This window comes from Nicotiana attenuata, chromosome 4 (genome assembly GCF_001879085.1).
Source record: "Nicotiana attenuata strain UT chromosome 4, NIATTr2, whole genome shotgun sequence".
Lineage (NCBI taxonomy): Eukaryota > Viridiplantae > Streptophyta > Magnoliopsida > Solanales > Solanaceae > Nicotiana > Nicotiana attenuata.
The window spans coordinates 4,229,929-4,249,351 of NC_031992.1; the positions used below are offsets into that span (position 1 = coordinate 4,229,929).

The 19,423-nt window shown below is 43.3% G+C and overlaps 1 protein-coding gene across 1 annotated transcript; it reads left to right on the top strand.

The window, feature by feature from the left end:
- Window positions 1,506–4,835, top strand: LOC109225044 (craniofacial development protein 2-like). Its single transcript, XM_019389636.1, has 5 exons — window positions 1,506–1,597; window positions 3,072–3,270; window positions 3,426–3,793; window positions 3,860–4,233; window positions 4,501–4,835. Exons 1-5 carry the CDS (start codon window positions 1,506–1,508, stop codon window positions 4,833–4,835), a joined length of 1,368 nt encoding a protein of 455 aa, XP_019245181.1.

The following is a 19,423-nucleotide window of genomic DNA, read 5'->3' on the forward strand; positions in this document are numbered from 1 at the left end:
TTACCTCATGTCAAGTTCAAGTGAAACAAAATATAATATCTATTAGAAATTTGAAGATAGTGATATATGGAAGCTATGTGCAACAATAATGAAATCAAATGCATTCTCTCAGAGCAACAGTCACACTTCCTCCCATTCATTCCAACCTCACAATCACTCATTTCTCGCAGTCACTCATTCCTCTCAGTCACTCTTTCCTCTCAGTCGCTCAGCACTCGACACTCGACACTCAGAACCGCACTCAGTGGGTACCTGCGCTCACTGGGGTGTGTACAGACTCCGGAGGAGCTTCTTCAGCCCAAGCGCTATAACAAGCCAATCATGGAATAAGTCAATGAAACATGTTGCGGCATGCAATCCGGTCCCATAAATATCCTCACAATTAGGCCCTCGGCCTCACTCAGTCATCAACCACTCCAGTCTCTCGGGCTCTCAGTGATTATGAAAATCAACCCAAACAGCAATGATATGATGTATCAATAAGGAACAATAGAGACTGAGATATGATATGCAAGTAAAACTGAGACTGAGTATAAACAACAATTAGTAGATAATTCAACATGTAACACGGCCTCTGTGGGTCCCTACAGTACCAACATATAGCCTAAACATGATTTACAGTCAAATTTCTATAACACATTGAGAGCATACGGCTAACAACAGATTATTCCTAAGGTGCACGCCCACATGCCCCTCACCTAGCATGTGCGTCACCTCCAAACCATTCATAAGATACATAATACGGGGTTTCATACCCTTGGAACCAAATTTAGAACTATTACTTACCTCAATCCGAGCAAATCTCTACTCTAACACATCTTTGCCTCGTAAATCGGCCTCCAAATGCCTCGAATCTAGCCACAAACAATGCGATATAATCAACATGGGCTAAAGAAAATAATTCCATAAGGAAATACTAATTTATAAATCAAAAGTCAAAAATCGACTTAAAGCCGGCCTACAGGCCCACGTCTTGAAATCTGACAAAAGTCACAAAACTCGAAAGCCCATTCAACCACGAGTCTAACCACACCAAATTTACGAAAATCCGACACCAAATCGTCACCCAAATTCCCTAATCAAACTCTCCAAATCCCTAGCTTAAACTTCCAAATTACACATCAAAACCCCACAATCTAGGTGAGAATATCAATGGGAAAACAAGATTATTGAACAAAAATAAGCACAAGGGACTTACCTCAAGAATCCCCTCGAAAACCCTCTCAAAAATTGCCTGTCCCCGTGCTTGAAATGTTCAAAATGAAGAAAAACACGGAACCCTCATTTTTAAACATTCTGCCCAGGACTTCTCGCACCTGCGACCACTTACCCGCTTCTATGGTTTCGCAAGAGCGACGCATCGCCTGCTTCTGTGGTTTCCTCCGCACCTGTGGCCCAACCTTCCACTCCTACGGACTCGTTTCTGCGAGCCTCAATGCTGCTTCTACGGACCCAACTCCCAACTCTGATTTCGCTTCTGCGCTCCCATCACTGCATATGCGGCCATGCAGGTGCGGAAAATCCTCCGCACCTGCTCACTCCCCTTCAAACTCGCATCTGCGCATTTCAACCTGCACCTGCAATCAGAGCTCCGCAGGTGCGATTACACCAGTAGACTCCAGCTTCAGCAACCTCTCAACTTTAACTTTTGATCCGTTAATCATCCGGAATCAACCCGAGGCCCTCGGGACCTCAACCAAACATACTATCTCCCAAAATATCATACGAACTTAGTCGAGCCCTCAAATCACCTCAATAAATATCAAAAACACGAATCGCACTCCAATTCAAGCCTATTGAAACTAAGGAATTCCAACTTCTACAAACGACGGCAAAACCTATCAAATCATGTCCGATTGACCCCAAATTTTGTATAGAAGTCACAAATGACACCATAGACCTACTCCAACTCCCAAAACTCAATCCGATCCCGATAACCACAAAGTCCACTCTCAGTCAAACTTCTAAATTTCTAACTTCTGCCATTTCATGCCTAATTCCACTACGGACCTCCAAATCACAATCCGGATACGCTCCTAAGTTCAAATTATCCAACAGAGCTAACGGGACCATAAAAACTCCATTCCGGAGTCGTTTACACATAACTCAACATCCGGTCAACCATTTCAACTTAAGCTTCCAACCTTGAGACTAAGTGTCTCAACTCATTCCGAAATCTCTCCGAACACGAACCAACTAACCCAGCAAGTCACATAATACTTATAAAGTACAAAATGAGCAGTAAATGGGGGAACAGGGATACAACTCTCAGAACGACTGGCCGGGTAGTTACAATATATCCGTCGGCTTTTTTAGGTGGGCGACTATTTGGGTTAAATCATGTGATACATACTTGCCCAATGGGATGATGTGGGACATGCACTAACTTAGCCCATCCATGAATAAATGAGGTATTTTTAACACGTTGACAGGGAAAATTATTTTTTCATGTAATTTAAAAATATTAAGTCATATTTCCATTTGATTGTTAATAAAGTATAAGTAATACTGAATTATATACATATTTGAAACAATTGACAAAAATACAATTTAATCAAACCACAACTTAAATTTCAGAGCGAACAGATCTAAGTATTCCCCTCTCTGCTTTCTATTTGCTAACGCCCTTGTGACTTTGCCGGTGACCCATATCGTCTGCGCCACCGCCGGAGTAAGGCCGAAAATACAGAGGTGAGTATTACCCTACCATTTTCTCTCTTGCTTTTTCCTTCTTCCGCTGGAGTAAGGCTGAAAATACACAGGTGAGTATTACCCTACCATTTTCTCTCTTGCTTTTTCCCTCTTCCCCCTCCCCTTTCCTTCCCCTTCTTCTCCTCCACCTACTCTTCTTCTCCGTCACTGTACCCCCGTAGATATTCCTTTATCTCTCTCTCTCTCTCTCTCTCTCTCTCTCTCTCTCTCCTTTCTTGCTCCTATTTCCCATTCTCTTCTCCTCCTCTTTCTCAGGTCGCCTCTACTCGGATTCGAATAGGGGCAGCACTTCAGCGACCCTTTTCTAGTATTTGTCCCCTTTTGTTGCCCAAGAGGCTGCCCTCTTTTGAGTGTTGCAGGTACCTACTAGAGAAGCCGACGGTAGTAAAAGTGGCGGCAGCGCGTGGAAGGCCGGAATTGATTTATTCGGTGCAACAGAGTAGCCCCGACATTGGTTGGTGTTCGCAAAGGCTGATGGGAGTTGGAAGGAAGAACCTTAGTCTCCGCAACCTCGGGAGTGCTCCTAGTCGAATTTACAAGTTCTACTCGCGGGAGTTGGTACCTCCCGCTTTCCTATTTCTCTTCTTTGTGTTAGTTAAATTGTTGTTGTTTTTGTGCGTATTAGCTAATCATACTATTAGCGTGCATGTAGTAACGTTTCTTGTTTTCTTCTAGTTTGTTCTATTGCTTTTTTGTTAGCAATTTCCCCTTAGTCTGTCATAGGTATTATGGTTGTGGTCTATGATGGCAGAGTAAGGTCATGTCCTCGGGGTGGGTTGGGGTGGGGTAGGGGTCAGGAGGTGGGACAGGAGGAAAGGGGGAGTAAAGGGAACAAGGGAGTCCATAGGTTGAGAATTGGGTATTTGAACATAGGTACATCGACGGGTAAGTCTATAGAGTTGGAAAAAATTCTCCAGAAAAGCAAGGTCAGTATAGCTTGTGTCCAGGAGACTAGGTGGGTAGGATCGACGGCGAGGAATGCAGACGGGTATAATCTATGGTATTCTGTAGTCATAAAGGGTAAGAATGGAGTGGGTATCTTGGTGGATAGGGAACTTAGAGAGTCTGTGGCAGAGGTTAGGTAGGTGAATGATAGATTAATATCTATTACGTTAGTGGTTGGAGGGTGCACTCTTAATATCGTTAGCACGTATGCGCCACATGCGGGCTTGGATGAGGAGGTTAAAAGGGGCTTTTGGGAGGGGTTGGATGAGATAGTGCATAGTATTCCTCCGACAGAGAGGTTATTTATCGCAGGAGATTCCAATGGTCATATTGGGTCGACTACTGGTAGCTATGGCGAGGTGCATGGCGGCTTTGGTTTTGGGGATAGGAACGGAGGAGGTACTTCGCTGTTGGATTTCGCAAAGGCATTTGAGTTGGTCATTGCGAACTCTAGCTTTCCTAAGAGGGAGGAACATTTAGTCACTTTCCAAAGTGCGATGGCGAAGACTCAAATTGATTATCGCCTTATCAGGAGGTGTAATAGAGGGATGTGCAAGGATTGTAAGGTTATCCCAAGTGAGTGATTCACGATGCAACATAGGCTCTTGCTGATGGACTTTGGTATCATGATTAAGAGGAAGAAGAGGTCTGTACATGGATGGCCGAGGATTAGGTGGAGAGCCTTGACTACAGATAAAACTTAGGAGTTGGAGGGGAGGTTGTCGGCTATGGGAGCCTGGAGGCGGGGACACGAGCGTATGTGGACGACGACGACGAACTGTATAAGGGAGGCGACGAGATAGGTGTTAGGGGTCTCGAAGGGTTTCTCTGGCGGGCTCAAAGGCGACTGGTGGTGGAATAAAGTGGTCCAAGGTAAAGTGGAAGCGAAGAAGGCGGTGTACCTGAAGTTAGTAGGTAGCACAGGCGAGGATGAGAGGAGAGCGAACAGGGTGAGGTATAAGGTAACTAGGAAGGAGGCGAAGTTGGCAGTCACGGAGGCTAAGACTGCAGCGTTTGGTTGTGTATACGAGGAACTGGGGAACAAAGGTGGGGAAAAAAAGTTATTCCGGCTGGCCAAGGTGAGAGAGATAAAGGCTCGGGATCTAGACCAAGTGAGGTGCATCAAAGACGAGGATGGTAAAGTTTTGATGGGAGAGGCTCAGATTAAGCGAAGATGACAGACATACTTTAATAAACTATTGAATGAAGAGGGGGACCGAGACATTGCGGTAGGTGAATTGGGGAATTCCGAGGGTCACCAAGACATTGGGTACTGTAGGCGCATTACGATTTGAGGAGGTAGTGGGGGCTATGCATAAGATGAGTAGGGGCAGAGCTACAGGGCCGGACAAAATTCCAGTAGAATTTTGGAGGTATGTGGGTAGAGCAGGCTTGGAGTGGCTGACCAGGCTGTTTGATGTTATTTTCAGAAAGAAGAGGATGCCGGACGAGTAAAGGTGGAGCACGGTGGTACCGTTGTATAAGAACAAAGGTGATATCCAGAGTTGCAACAACTATAGGGGTATCAAGTTATTGGTCATACTATGAAAGTGTGGGAGAGGGTGGTCGAAGTGAGGGTGAGGAGGACGATGTCTATATATGACAACCAGTTTGAGTTAATGCCGGGTCGTTCAACTACGAACCCCATCCACCTTATTAGGAGGTTGGTGGAACAGTACAGGGATAGGAAGAAGGATCTGCACATGGTATTTATTGACCTGGAGAAAGCGTATGACAAGGTCCCTAAGGAGGTTCGTTGGAGATGCCTGGAGGGAAAAAGGTGGTGCTGGTTGCCTACATTAGTGAGATTAAGGACATGTATGATGGATCTAAAACTCGGGTTAGGACTATGGGAGGCGACTCGGAGCACTTCCCGATTGTTATGGGCTTACACCAAGGACCTGCGCTCAGTCCGTTCTTATTTGCTCTAGTGATGGATGCACTGACACGACATATTCAAGGGGAGGTGCCATGGTGTATGTTGTTCGCTGATGATATAGTTCTAATTGACGAGACGCAAGGCGGCATTAACGAGAGGCTGGAGGTTTGGAGACAGGACCTTAAGTCTAAGGTTTTCAAGTTGAGCAAGACTAAGACAGAATACCTGGAGTGCAAGTTCGGCATTGAGTTGAGAGAAGCGGGCTTGGACGTGAGGCTTGGATCATATGTCATCCCTATGAGAGGCATTTTCAAGTACCTTGGGTCGATTATCCAGGGGGATAGGGAGATCAACGAGGATGTCACACGCCGTATAGGGGTAGGGTGGATGAAATGGAGGTTAGCATCTGGAGTTCTGTGTGACAAGAAAGTGCCACAGATACTCAAAGGTAAGTTTTATAGAGCGGTGCTCAGACCGGTCATGTTGTATGTGGCAGAGTATTGGCCAGTTAAGAACTCACATATCCAGAAGATGAAAGTAGCAGAGATGAGGATGTTGAGGTGGATGTTCGGGCACACTAGGATGGATAAGATTAGGAATGAAGATATTCAGGAGAAGGTGGGTGTGGCCCCTGTGGATGACAAGATGCGGGAAGAGAGGCTTAAATGGTTCGGGCACGTGCGAAGGAGAAGCCCAGATCCCCCGATCAGGAGGTGTGAGCGGTTGGCCTTGGGGGGTTTGAGAAGAGGGAGAGGGCGGCCTAAGAAGTATTGAGAAGAAGTGATCAGGCGAGACATGGCGTGGCTTCAGATTTCCAAGGACATGGACCTTGATAGAAAGGTGTGGTGGTCGAGCATTATGGTGTTAGGTTATGATAACAACATGATAAGGGTCCAAGATTTACTAAAGAAAATTAAGAAACGTGTGGAAGCTAAAAGAAAATAGACAAACGAAAAAGAAGACATAAATTAAAGATAGATTGAATTCAAGAAAGAAGTTCTTGAATTTAAGAAATCTATTCTTGAAGATAAATCCTAGAAACAACAATTAGCTAACAAAGAACTAATCGCCTTTGGTAGATAATTAAAAAAAAGAGATAAATTGTGAAACCCGACACTTTAGAATAACAAGAACAACAATAAGCCTAAACTTATCACCTTTCTTGAATACTCGGAAGTGATCTAATATTTCGAAAATAGTTTAATCTTACCACCTTAAGTTGATTCTTGAAGGTTGAAGAATAAATTCAGGAGTAACCACACACAAGAGTGCAAGAAAAATATCACAATTTTTATTGATATTATCTATATAATCTTCTAAAAACAAAGAATATACCCCTTTATATAGAGAGGGAGTCACGGAATTCTACCAAAAAACAAAGAAAGAAAGTCCTAACTACTTTGGACAAAAAGTTCAACTACCTTAGGATAGGATCTTGAAAGTCCAAAACCAATCTTGGAAATCTTAGAAATCTTGAAAAAGAAAAAAAATCCTAACTACTTTGGACAAAAAGGTCCAACTACTTTAGGATAGCATCTTGAAAGTCCAAAACCAATCTTGGATAGAATCTTGGAAATCTTGAAAATCATGAAGGAAATTTGCAAGCAACTTTGATAGAAACTAAGGGTCCACCAAATTATATAGAGAACCAGGTTTTCTATTAGGAAATTTGCAAGCAACTTTAATAGAAACTAAGGGTCCAACAAATTATATAGAGAACCATATTTTCTATTAATTCCCAAGAACACATGCACACTGCAGTAAGTAAATGACACAATGGAGTTTTACGTGGAAAACTCAGCTCGCGGGATTAGAAACCACGAGCTACCCTTGTAGGATTTCAACTTCACTACCGAGCAAACTTCAGATTACAACCTATTGTAACCTAGGAATTAACCTCTTAATCTCTCACTAACTTGTAACAACTCTATTACAAGACACTTTGTAATAACTCTATTACAATGCTTTACAACTCGACTAACTCTAGCCAAGACACAAACACAAAGGTTCATAATTTACAAAGGTTTCCTACACAGTGCTTCTAACTAAGCTAAGTAGGAATTACAAGTAAAGTACTTTAACAAAGGTGCAACACAACTAAGGACATGTAATGACTCAATACAAGGAATTGGTCCATCGTTATGTTGTTCTTTGTTCTTGATGCCCTTGAGAATCACTTGCCAGATTGATTGATCACTTGAGAGAATGCTTGATTGATTCTTGAATGTGCAAGTGTTTTGTTTTACCTTTTCTTGATGTTAATAATTCATTTTTTACATCACTTGAATGATGCAAGCATGTTAGGTAAAGGGCATTCCCTATAAAGTTGACTGCTGCACTGTTTTTGCACTGTTGCGTGTACAAGAATCAACTTTACAGCTGTGGGGAGTTGACTTGTACAGTCACCAAGGGAATTGGTGGCCATCTGTTCCCTCTATTGTTCCTTTGACTCTAAAGAGTTGAACCATGTCCCCGACTTGAGACTTGTTGATCTTAAGTACTTGAGGATGTGTAACAGGTTCCTTTATCTGGTTCTTAACATTAAGTTTATTAGATCATCAAAACATAATAGGGATACATATAACCTATCAATTTCCCCCTTTTTGATGATGACAAATTTATAATTGAAGTTCCCTCTAAGAACAAGAATGACATACGCATTTCCTGTATTCCCTCTAAATCTGTTGTATTCCCCCTGAATCTGTTCCCCGTCTTGTTCTCCCTCAATTATATTTCCCCCTTTTGGCATCATAAAAAGATCAGCAACAAGTAATAAGAAAAAAAAGTCTACCTTGGTTAACTTATGCCACATGTGTGCACACAATCGTGAAAACAGAGTAAAAGAGCAAGACATACACATCAAAAGGACGAAACTTTCATTAATTTTTGGAAATTAAGCAGGGAGAAGTTCCATTGTTACCAAAACATCCACAAAACAAAAACAACAAAAAGGTACCAGTCATAAACATCATTAGGACTAAAAACAGAGGACAAATATAAGGAACTTGACACTGGGAAGGGAACAATTTTTAGGGAGCACTGGAAGGAGAAGGCCCAGATGAAGAGGCAAGGGTTCTAAGAAGGATGTCCATTCGAGCATTAGCTGACACCTGCTCGTTGAACAGTCTCTCCTTCAGGTCCTCAACCTGTTTCCTGAGGTCAACATTTTCTTTTGTCAGACGGGCAACCCTTGTGCTTCATGAGCTACTGGAACCAAGTGCCTCCTGAACCCGACTGAGATGACCTTCAAGAATGGCATTCTTTGCCTTCAGCTTCCTTATCTCTTCAATGGCACTGTTCTGAGCGTTGATCAACTGAGAGATAGTAGAATTGCTGCCAACCCCTCCACTCCTATCAATGCATTCAGACTCCTCGAGGGTGGTCTTGGAGAAGGTTTGCTTGCGACTTCCCACCTTAGCTTTTCCAATGGTGCTTTGAAAAATTCAAAAACTTTAGTGAGGAGGAACCCGTAAGGAAGCCAATGATTACCATCCTTGAACTCTAACACCTTCTTCATATGTTCTATCATAAGACCAGGCAGATTTATAGTGGTGTAGCCATCCAGTGCTTCCATGAGAACCAATTCTACTCGTGAAGTAATGGACCGTCTTTCTGCGCGTGGGAGCAATACTTTGTTCACCAATTCAAACAGCAGTTGGTACACTGGAAGGAGGGCCTTCTTGTGTACCCGTTCCCCTTGTTGTATTGCCTTATCCTTCACGATAGCATTTCTGAAGTTAGAAGAACAGGTTCCCTCAATGGTGGACATTCCCCCAGTAGGCACGCCCAAAATGGTTCCCAGTACAGTAGTGTCCATCACAAAATCAATACCATTCACTTTTAGACAGATATTATCATCCTCAACTACAAAGAAGTTGGCATAGAAACTGCGCACTTCTGCCTCATAAACTTTAGGACTGTCACTAGTGAACAAATGTGCCCACTGTTGGTATTCACAGATGTCAGCCAGTTGGCGCATTCCTGACATATCAAGAATTTCAGGGGCAAATGTGCGGCCCCAAAGCACCTTCTGATTTCTCAAATTCTCCCTTTCCTCATCCCTGACCACATTCACTCTAACCTTTTTAGAGAAACCATGTTCCTCATTAGCACCAGCCTTTCGCTTTACTGGTTTTCTTACACTCTTTCCTTTGTCTGTAGATTTCTTGAAAACCTTCTCAGCAAACTCCTCAGCCACTCTTTCACCAGACTCCTCAACCACTCTCTCACCAGATTTTTCACCCTCAACCTTGCTCAAATCCATTCCACTCACAGATGAATCCCTTTTGGACTTTGGAATAGTAAGTTTCTTTGAGGACTTACGAACCAAGGAACCAGGTTCCTCTTCTACCTTATCATCAACATCAACAGCTAGTGCATGAAGCGCTACCTTCTTATTTACAACCTTTCCATCTTTCACCAATCTCCTCTTCTTCTTTTCCTTTTTGTTTTTCCTTAAAACTGACTCAAGATCTTCCTTCTTCTACAACCTAGTGATATGTCTCTTAAAGTTAACCCCCAGGGAGTTGCCTTTCTACTCCTAGCAGTAATGAAACATGCAAGAGCCACATTGTCATAGTCTTCTTCACTACCCTCATTCTCCTCCTCAGACAGAGATCTCATTTCAGGAGCAATGATTGATAATGGCTCAGCATAGAAATGAGAGAGGGAGCGGGATCAGTACTGACCTGGGGTTCTTATGGAGAACTAAGGGTTTTATCCCAAGTAGGAGCAGAGGGCTCCTCCTGGGCGGAGGGATCAGGTCCCTCAGTTGGTTCCCCAGTAGTACTGTCCGGTGCCAAGGTTTCTACAGGCACCGGTTCGCTACCCTCATCCTGTGCACCAGTATCTTCCCCCTGAGACCCATTTGTTTCAGATATACCCTCATAGCCCCTAACCAGACTTCCCTCAGCAGCTATTGACAATATATTTTCTATAGCCTCTTGTTCTTGCAACTCCAAAGTAAACTTAGAAGGCATATAAAAAGCATTACCTATAGAATCGGCAGTATTTAAATCAATGCCTGGAATAGACATCGCATAATTTTCTTCCACTAGAGGACTAGAAATTTCCTGATATTCTTCTTCCGCCACTGTATCTTCTTCGACCATTTTTTCCAGCGAGACAGAAGGAGAGGTTATAGCCACAAATTTCTTGGGAGTTGAGGTTTTGCGACTCCGATGAGAACCAGTACTCGACTAGGTTGGAGAAGTAGGTGGTTGTGACTCTAGCTTAGGGTTTGGACTGGTCGGAGTGGGGAGTGTGGGCTCTATCTGTCACGACCCAAACTGGAGGGCCATGACTAGCACCCGGCCATACTTACCGAGCACCAACATACATTTTATCTAACCTTCTTTATTATCTTTTAGGGCTGACGAGATCAATATAAATGGTAGACATGGGTCGTGGACAACCAACAATAAAATATGATGGCATGAACATACATAACATGGGATGACTAGACAATTAAGAAACTATATATAAGGTACGAGCTACCACGCTACCATGAGAGACTATACAACAAAAACCAGCCAAGGCCTACCAAACCATACATGAGTCAACACCTGTCTATGAGCCTCTAAAGGAACATAAGTGTTGCAATATAGCCGAAACAGGGCCCCGACATACCCATAATGTCTATAACAAAAATGCATACCAAGACCACGGCAAGTTCGAAGAAGGGATCTCGCCAATCACCGCTGAACTGGACAGCCTACTATGGTGGGGGAGCTGCGCCTTCCTGTCTATCAGGACCTGCAGCACGACATGCAGCGTCCACAAATAAAAGGACGTCAGTACGAATAAAGTACTGAGTATGTAAGGCAGGGAACCATAAGTATGAATAGTAATGTAAGCAGGGATAGAGAATAAACAACCTGTAACATCTGGGTACCTCTGAGGGCTACTGACATGAAATGCGATACATATGTATATATACATAAACTTTTAAAACATACGCCTCTGTGGGCATCATCATCATCATATCGTACCCGGCCGTAATAGGCTCGGTAAAAACGTACCCAGCCATTATAAGGCTCGGTAGAATCGTACCCGGCCACGTGGAGCTCGGTAAAACCCAACTGATCAGTGGTTGCACAATAGGTGCCGTACCCGGCCGACTATAGCGCGGCTCGGTAGAGTAAAATAGATACATATATATATATATATAATGCATGCTCGACTCATGGACTCACATTCTAAACCTTTCGGAGTGACGTAAGGTCGGTATCCTCTGTACACGTTATTAGGACTAACTCTTCACCATGAACCTTATAAGAATCAGCAAGTACCAATAACATTGATAACATAAGAATAAGAGAAGCAACATCAACATCATTCGTTCCATAAGAGGGGAAACAATGTAAGTACTGCTAGCTTCTAAGAGTAGAGTATCTTTGGAAGCTCATTCATTACATTATGTACAATCGAAGTCGTGCAAAGGAAGGAAAGGGATAGCCTCACATACCTTGTATATACTGCCCCAATCTCAAGCTATGCAATTTTCACGACTCCTTAGTCTACAATAAGAGAAACGATACTATAGTTACCATTCAAGCGTCATAACTATTATGTATCGACCACAACCTATTTTACGATGAAACGGACAGCACCTCCCCTATATATATGACTTCACACAATTCCAAACAATCACCAAACAGCCTAAACAACATCAATAATAATCATATTGAGCCTCCCAAAACAGTCCACGCACAACCTAATCACTTCATACATACGACGGCCACCGTAGTCGTGTCAAACGACCCGGAAATGTTACGAAGAACTACCAGCCCACAACCCTACATCTATATGGTGTTTCTCCACACCCTTCCTCCTCCAAAACTCCACAAAACAGTAGTAAAACACGCAGCCCAACAGCAACACAAACACAGTCCGCTACAAGTGAATAACTCGAACTCACGGCTTCCGATCACCGTCCCGTGAGTTCTTACATGTATAGAACGAATTACCATGAATTCACAGCAGAATAAATGTATGAAAGATAGCAGTAAACTCACCTTACTTGTTGGATAACTCAGCCCTTATCTTGGTTCTTCAAACTCTAGGGTTTACCCCCAATTTGAACTTGAAAGAGAGGGAAAATCAATTAGGGTTTGTGGATAATTTTTGGGAGGAAGTTTGCAGGGGTTTAGGTCTGGTTATTTGTGAAATATAATGAGGGATATATTGCAGAAGATAAGCCTTTTAATGGGCTCTTTGTCTGACCCGAAATTGCCTCTTTTTGGGCTATCATTTAACCAAGTAGGTGACCCACCTAATTGTCGCCTAGCAGCTTGTGCAGTCTCGCAAAAATGTCTATATCTCTCTACTCCAATGTTGTATTGATAAAAGGTTTAATGCGTTGGAAACTAGACTCATAGATCTTCAATTTGGTGGGTAGATCACCCCGTAATTCCAAGTATATTGGGAGAAAAGCTTAATAACATTTGACCTAAAGTTTAAGTAAAACTATGAACTTAAGTTGCAACAACTCTTGCGACTTTTGTTTCATAACTCGTTTGACTTCAAGACTATGATACGGATATTTTATGATTCATATACCTTAAAATACGACCTCTTGAGAGTATTAAGCACCCCTAGGTTTACCCAAAAATACGGCTGACAACATCCTTGATTCGTTTAACTTCTAATACTTGTTAACCACCCTTATACACCTTTGTATAATTTAAGACCAATAGGATTAATCTCTTATCATCTCAAAGATAATCTCTTCATGGATTTACGTCGACGACCTTATGGCATGAACTAACGTATGTGAATATGGGTTGTAACACCCTCCCCCCCTTAGGAACATTCGTCCTCGAATGTAAGGGTTTATGGGGAGTCCAAATCATCGTGGATTCCAACGGAAATTCCCGGTCAATTTTCCCCTATAAAATGGTTACTAGCAAAACTTGCAAGCAGTTAAGCCCAACATATGGCCTCACAAGGCTACACAAAGCATTATGGACATGTACATTATCTACATATCACCATTTTGTATTAAGGAAGAGTATTCTCAAATTATTGCTTACCTCATAAAGCCGTTTCACCTTCTAATGTATCCTGCGTTCCACCAGCATCCTTGTTATCTTCATTCTGGAATAGGTAAGGATATTTAGAACTCATCTCCTCTTCCGCTTCCCATGTCATTTCTTCCATATTCTTGTTCCTCCACAATACTTTGACAGAAGCTACATCTTTTGTTCTCAGCTTGCGGACTTGTCGATCTAATATAGCCACTGGCACTTCATCATATGATAGATCCTCTGTAACTTGTACATCTTTGATAGGGACAACTCGAGAAGGGTCTCCAATACATTTCCTCAACATAGATACATGGAATACTGGATGGACAAATTCCAATTCGGATGGCAATTCTAACTCATAAGCAACCTGTCCAATTCGTCGAAGAATTTTGTACGGACCGATATACCGTGGACTCATCTTACCCTTTTTCCCAAAACGCATAACACCCTTCATCGGCGAGATCCTCAAGAAAACCCAATCACCAACCTCAAACTCTGGATCACGATGTCGGACATCAGAATAAGACTTTTGCCTGCTTTGTGCCGTCCTCAATCGCTCATGTATCATTTTCACCTTCTCAATGGCTTGGTGAATCAAATCTGGCCCATATAATTCTTTTCACCGACTTCGAACCATCCAACTGGTGATCTACATCTCCTCCCGTATAGTGCCTCGTATGGGGCCATTTTAATACTGGAATGGTAGCTATTATTGTAGGCAAATTCTATGAGTGGAAGATGGTCATCCCAATTTCCCTTAAAATCTAGAACACATGCTCGTAGCATATCTTCAAGTGTCTGAATGGTACGTTCAGCCTGTCCGTCAGTCTGTGGATGAAATGCAGTGCTGAGATTCACTTGTGTGCCTAAACCCTTCTGAAAAGACCTCCAAAAGTTAGCCGTAAATTGAGCTCCTCGGTCTGATATAATAGATATTGGTACACCATGAAGCCTAACAATCTCCTTGATATACAACTTCGCATAATCTTCAGCCGTGTAAGTTGTCTTAACTGGCAGAAAATGGGCACATTTTGTAAGTCGATCAACTATCACCCAGATGGAGTCAAACTTATGATAAGAGCGAGGTAACCCAATAATGAAGTCCATATTAATCACCTCCCATTTCCAGGTCGAAATCTCTATATTCTGAAGCAATCCACCGGGTTTCTGATGTTCGATCTTTACTTGTTGACAATTAGGACACTGGGCTACAAATTCTGCAATAGACTTCTTCATGTTATCCCACCAATACTACTCCTTAATGTCATGATACATCTTTGTCGAGCCGGGATGGATGGAATATCGGGATTGATGAATCTCATTCATAATCTTCTCTCGCAACCCTGCCATATTAGGCACACATAATCGGCCCTGGTATCTCAGTGCCCCATCTCCTCCGATCTCAAACGCCGTAATTTTACACTGCTGAATGCTCTCTCTCAATCGTACTAAGATAGGATCTTCATATTGCCGTGCTTTTACCTCGGCTACCAAAGCTGATTCTGATGTATTATGTACAGTAACACCTCCGTCATCAGAGTCTAACAATCTGATTCTCATATCGACTAGCTGATGAAGCTCTTTAGTCAACCCCCATCTACCTGCCTCAACATGTACTAAGCTTCCCATTGACTTACGGCTGAGAGCGTCTGCCACAATATTGGCTTTACCGGGATGATACAATTTCTCGACGTCGTAGTCTTTCAGTAATTCAAGCCACCTACGCTGCCTCAAATTCAACTCTTTCTGCTTGAAGATGTATTGTAAACTCTTGTGATCTGTGTAGATGTCAACATGGACGCCGTATAAGTAGTGCCGCCATATCTTCAAAGCATATATTACTGCAGCCAATTCCAAATCATGGGCTGGATAATTCTTTTCATGCTTCTTCAATTGTCTTGATGCATAAGCAATCACCTTCCCACGTTGCATCAATACGCACCCCAAACCTATACCTGAGGCATCACAATATACCACATAACCTTCTGGTCCTTCAGGAAGAGTGAGCACTGGTGCGAATGTCAATCGATTCTTCAACTCCTGAAAACTTCGTTCACAAGCGTTGGACCACTAGAATTTAGTAGCTTTCTGTGTTAACTTAGTCAATGGTGCCGATATAGAGGAAAACCCTTCAACAAATCGCCAATAATATCCTGCTAGCCCCAGGAAGCTGCGGACTTCTGATGGTGTTGTAGGTCTCGGCCAATTCTTTACTGCATCGATCTTCTGAGTGTCGACACTAATACCCTCGTCAGATATCACATGGCCAAGGAATGCTACTGAGTTCAGCCAGAATTCACATTTGGAGAGCTTAGCATATAACTTACGATCCTGAAGCGTCTGTAATACTATCCGCAAGTGGCCCGCATGTTCCGCCTCCAAACGAGAATACACCAAAATGTCATCAATGAATACGATCACGAATACATCAAGATAGAGCCTGAATACAGTATTCATGAGATCCATAAAAGCTGTTGGGGCATTTGTTAGCCCGAACGACATCACCAAGAACTCAAAGTGCCCATTTCTTGTCCGGAAGGCCGTCTTTGGAATATCCTTCTCCTTAACCCTCACCTGATGATACCCTGAACGTAAGTCAATCTTGGAGAAATACTTAGCACCCCGGAGTTGGTCAAACAAGTCGTCAATCCTTGGAAGTGGATACTTGTTCTTTATAGTAAACTTATTCAACTGTGGATAGTCGATACACATCCGTAACGATCCGTCTTTCTTCCGCACGAATAGGACTGGCGCACCCCAAGGTGAAGTGCTAGGCCTAATGAAGCCCTTATCCAGTATGTCCTTCAACTGCGCCTGCAACTCTTGCAACTCTGTCGGGGCCATTCTGTATGGAGGGATAGAGATCGGTTGAGTGTCAGGCAACACATCAATGCTAAACTCAATCTCCCTCTTAGGAGGAAGGCCTGGGAGTTCATCTGGGGAAACAACTGGAAATTCATTGACCACGGGGATTGATTGTAGAGTAGGTGGCTTCGTCTCCGCATCCCTAACGCGAACGAGATGATAAATGTAACCTTTTGAGATCATCTTCCTTGCCTTAAGATAGGAAATAAACCTACCTTTTGGCATTGCAATGTTCCCCTTCCATTCAATGACGGGTTCACCAGGAAACTGAAACCTAACCATCTTCGTACGACAGTCAACATTTGCATAGCATGAGGCCAACCAATCCATTCCCATTATCACATCAAAATCAACCATTTCTAACTCAAATAAATTTGCCGAGGTTTGACGACTACAAATCATCACAGTGCAACCTCTATATACCCTTCTAGCAATCACAGAATCTCCTATCGGAGTAGATACCTCAAGGGGTTTACTTATCAATTCAGGTTCAACGCCAAACTTATTAGCCACAAAGGGTGTAACATATGATAACGTGGATCCCGGATCAATCAACGCATATACATCGTAAGAAAACACAGACAATATACCTGTAACAACATCTGGAGATGACTCGAGATCCTGTCGACCTACTAGAGCATAGGTTCGATTTTGAGCACCACTCGAACTCTGCACTGCACCTCTACCTCTACCTCGGCCTGTCGACTGCTGAAAACCCCGTGTTGGAGGTTGAACTGATGAGGAAGAACCAGACACAAATCCAGTCGGCTGAGCCATACCACCACCTCCTCTGTTAGGACAATCCCGTATCATATGGCCAGGATGTCTGCAAGAATAACATGCATCAGAACCTCGACGGCACAGTCCAACGTGGGCCTTACCGCACTGATCACAACGTGGTGTTAGGGGTCTCGTCTGATTAGTATCTCTGTGATATTGCGAGCCTGATGCCCGCGAACTCTGACCTGGACCTGAATAGGTAAATCGATCATATCGAGGCCTCTAGAATTGTGGAGGAGCACTAGCTACAGATGGCGCCAAACTCCTCGAAGACTGGGGCCTAACATTGCCTCTGAAGTCATCAGAATACCCTGCAAATCTCGCCCGCTTATGCTGGCCCCTATCCTGCTCCCTATCTGCCCTTTGCTGGCGCTAACGATCCTCTAGGGTCTGGGCATAAGCCTGAATACGGGAAATATCCATGCCCTCCACCAAGGAGGCTGTCGTGCACTCATTTATCAAATGTGGTCCCAACCCGTTCACGAACAGATGCACCCTATCACTCATCTCTGCTACCATACGGGGAGCATACCTTGCTAAAGAATCAAACTGCATACTATACTCTCGCATACTCATATTACCTTGTCTAAGGTTCAAGAACTTATCTGCTCTAGCTCGTCGTATCTCAACTTGCAAGTAGTGATGAAGAAAGGCCTCAGAAAATTCCTTCCACACAGCTGGAGAAGCGTTCGGACCCCTGGATCTCTCCCAACTATCATACCAGAGAACCGCTAAATCCCGTAGCCGATAAGAAGCCAACTCTACTGCCTCTGTATCACTAGTATGCATAACCCGCAGTGTGCGATGAACTTGATCAATAAAAGTCTGCGGGTCCTCATTCGGATCTGATCCGGTAAACACAGGAGGGTGTAAATTAATAAAATCACAAACTCTCGTACTAACTGGTTTATCAGCAGCATCTGTATTCTGCCTCTAAGCCTGAGCAGCTACCAAGCTAGTCAATAACTGCAAAGCACTCCGCATATCCTGGTCTGTAGTGCCAGACGGAGGAACTGGAGGTGCTGGGTTCCTCAAAATATCCTCTGTAGGAGACGGAGTAGATGAGGTATGAGACAGCATCTCACTCTGAGCCTCACTTTGGCCCGCTCTAGCTTGGGGCACCTGACTGGTACCCTCTACTAATTGTTTGCTTCCTAGTCAAAGGCATCGCTGAAAGAAAACAAGGTGAATATTAAAGATGAACACTTACGACTCAACTCTACGCACGATCTAGATTCAGGAAGAAGGTAACAACCCTAGATGTCATGTAGCCTCCTGATTATAAATGTGGCGCGCTACACATCCATAATCAAGATTCTACTAGACACGGCTCATAGACAATCCCTAGGACAGGCTTGCTCTGATACCAAGTTTGTCACGACCCAAACTGGAGGGCCATGACTAGCACCCGGCCATACTTACCGAGCACCAACATACATTTTATCTAACCTTCTTTATTATCTTTTAGGTCTGACGAGATCAATATAAATGGTAGACATGGGTCGTGGACAACCAACAATAAAATACGATAGCATGAACATACATAACATAGGATGACTAGAAAATTAAGAAACTATATATAAGGTACGAGCTACCACGCTACCATGAGAGACTATACAACAAAAACCAGCCGACAAGGCCTACCAAACTATACATGAGTCAACACTTGTCTATGAGCCTCTAAAGGAACATAAGTATTGCAACATAGCCGGAACAGGGCCCCGACATACCCATAATGTCTATAACAAAAATTCATACCAAGACCACGGCAAGTCCGAAGAAGGGATCTCGCCAATCACCGCTGAACTGGACAGCCTACTATGGTGGGGAAGCTGCGCCTGCCTGTCTATCAGGATATGCAACACGACATGCAGCGTCCACAAATAAAAGGACGTTAGTACGAATAAAGTACTGAGTATGTAAGGCAGGGAACCATAAGTACGAACAGTAATGTAAGCAGGGATAGAGAATAAACAACCTGTAATATCTGGGTACCTCTGAGGGCTACTGACATGAAATGCGTGATACATATGTATATATATATAAACTTTTAAAACATACGCCTCTGTGGGCATCATCATCATCATATCGTACCCGGCCGTAATAGGCTCGGTAAAAATGTACCCAGCCATCATAAGGCTCGGTAGAATCGTACCCGGCCACGTGGAGCTCGGTAAAACCCAACTGATCAGTGGTTGCACAATAGGTGTCGTAC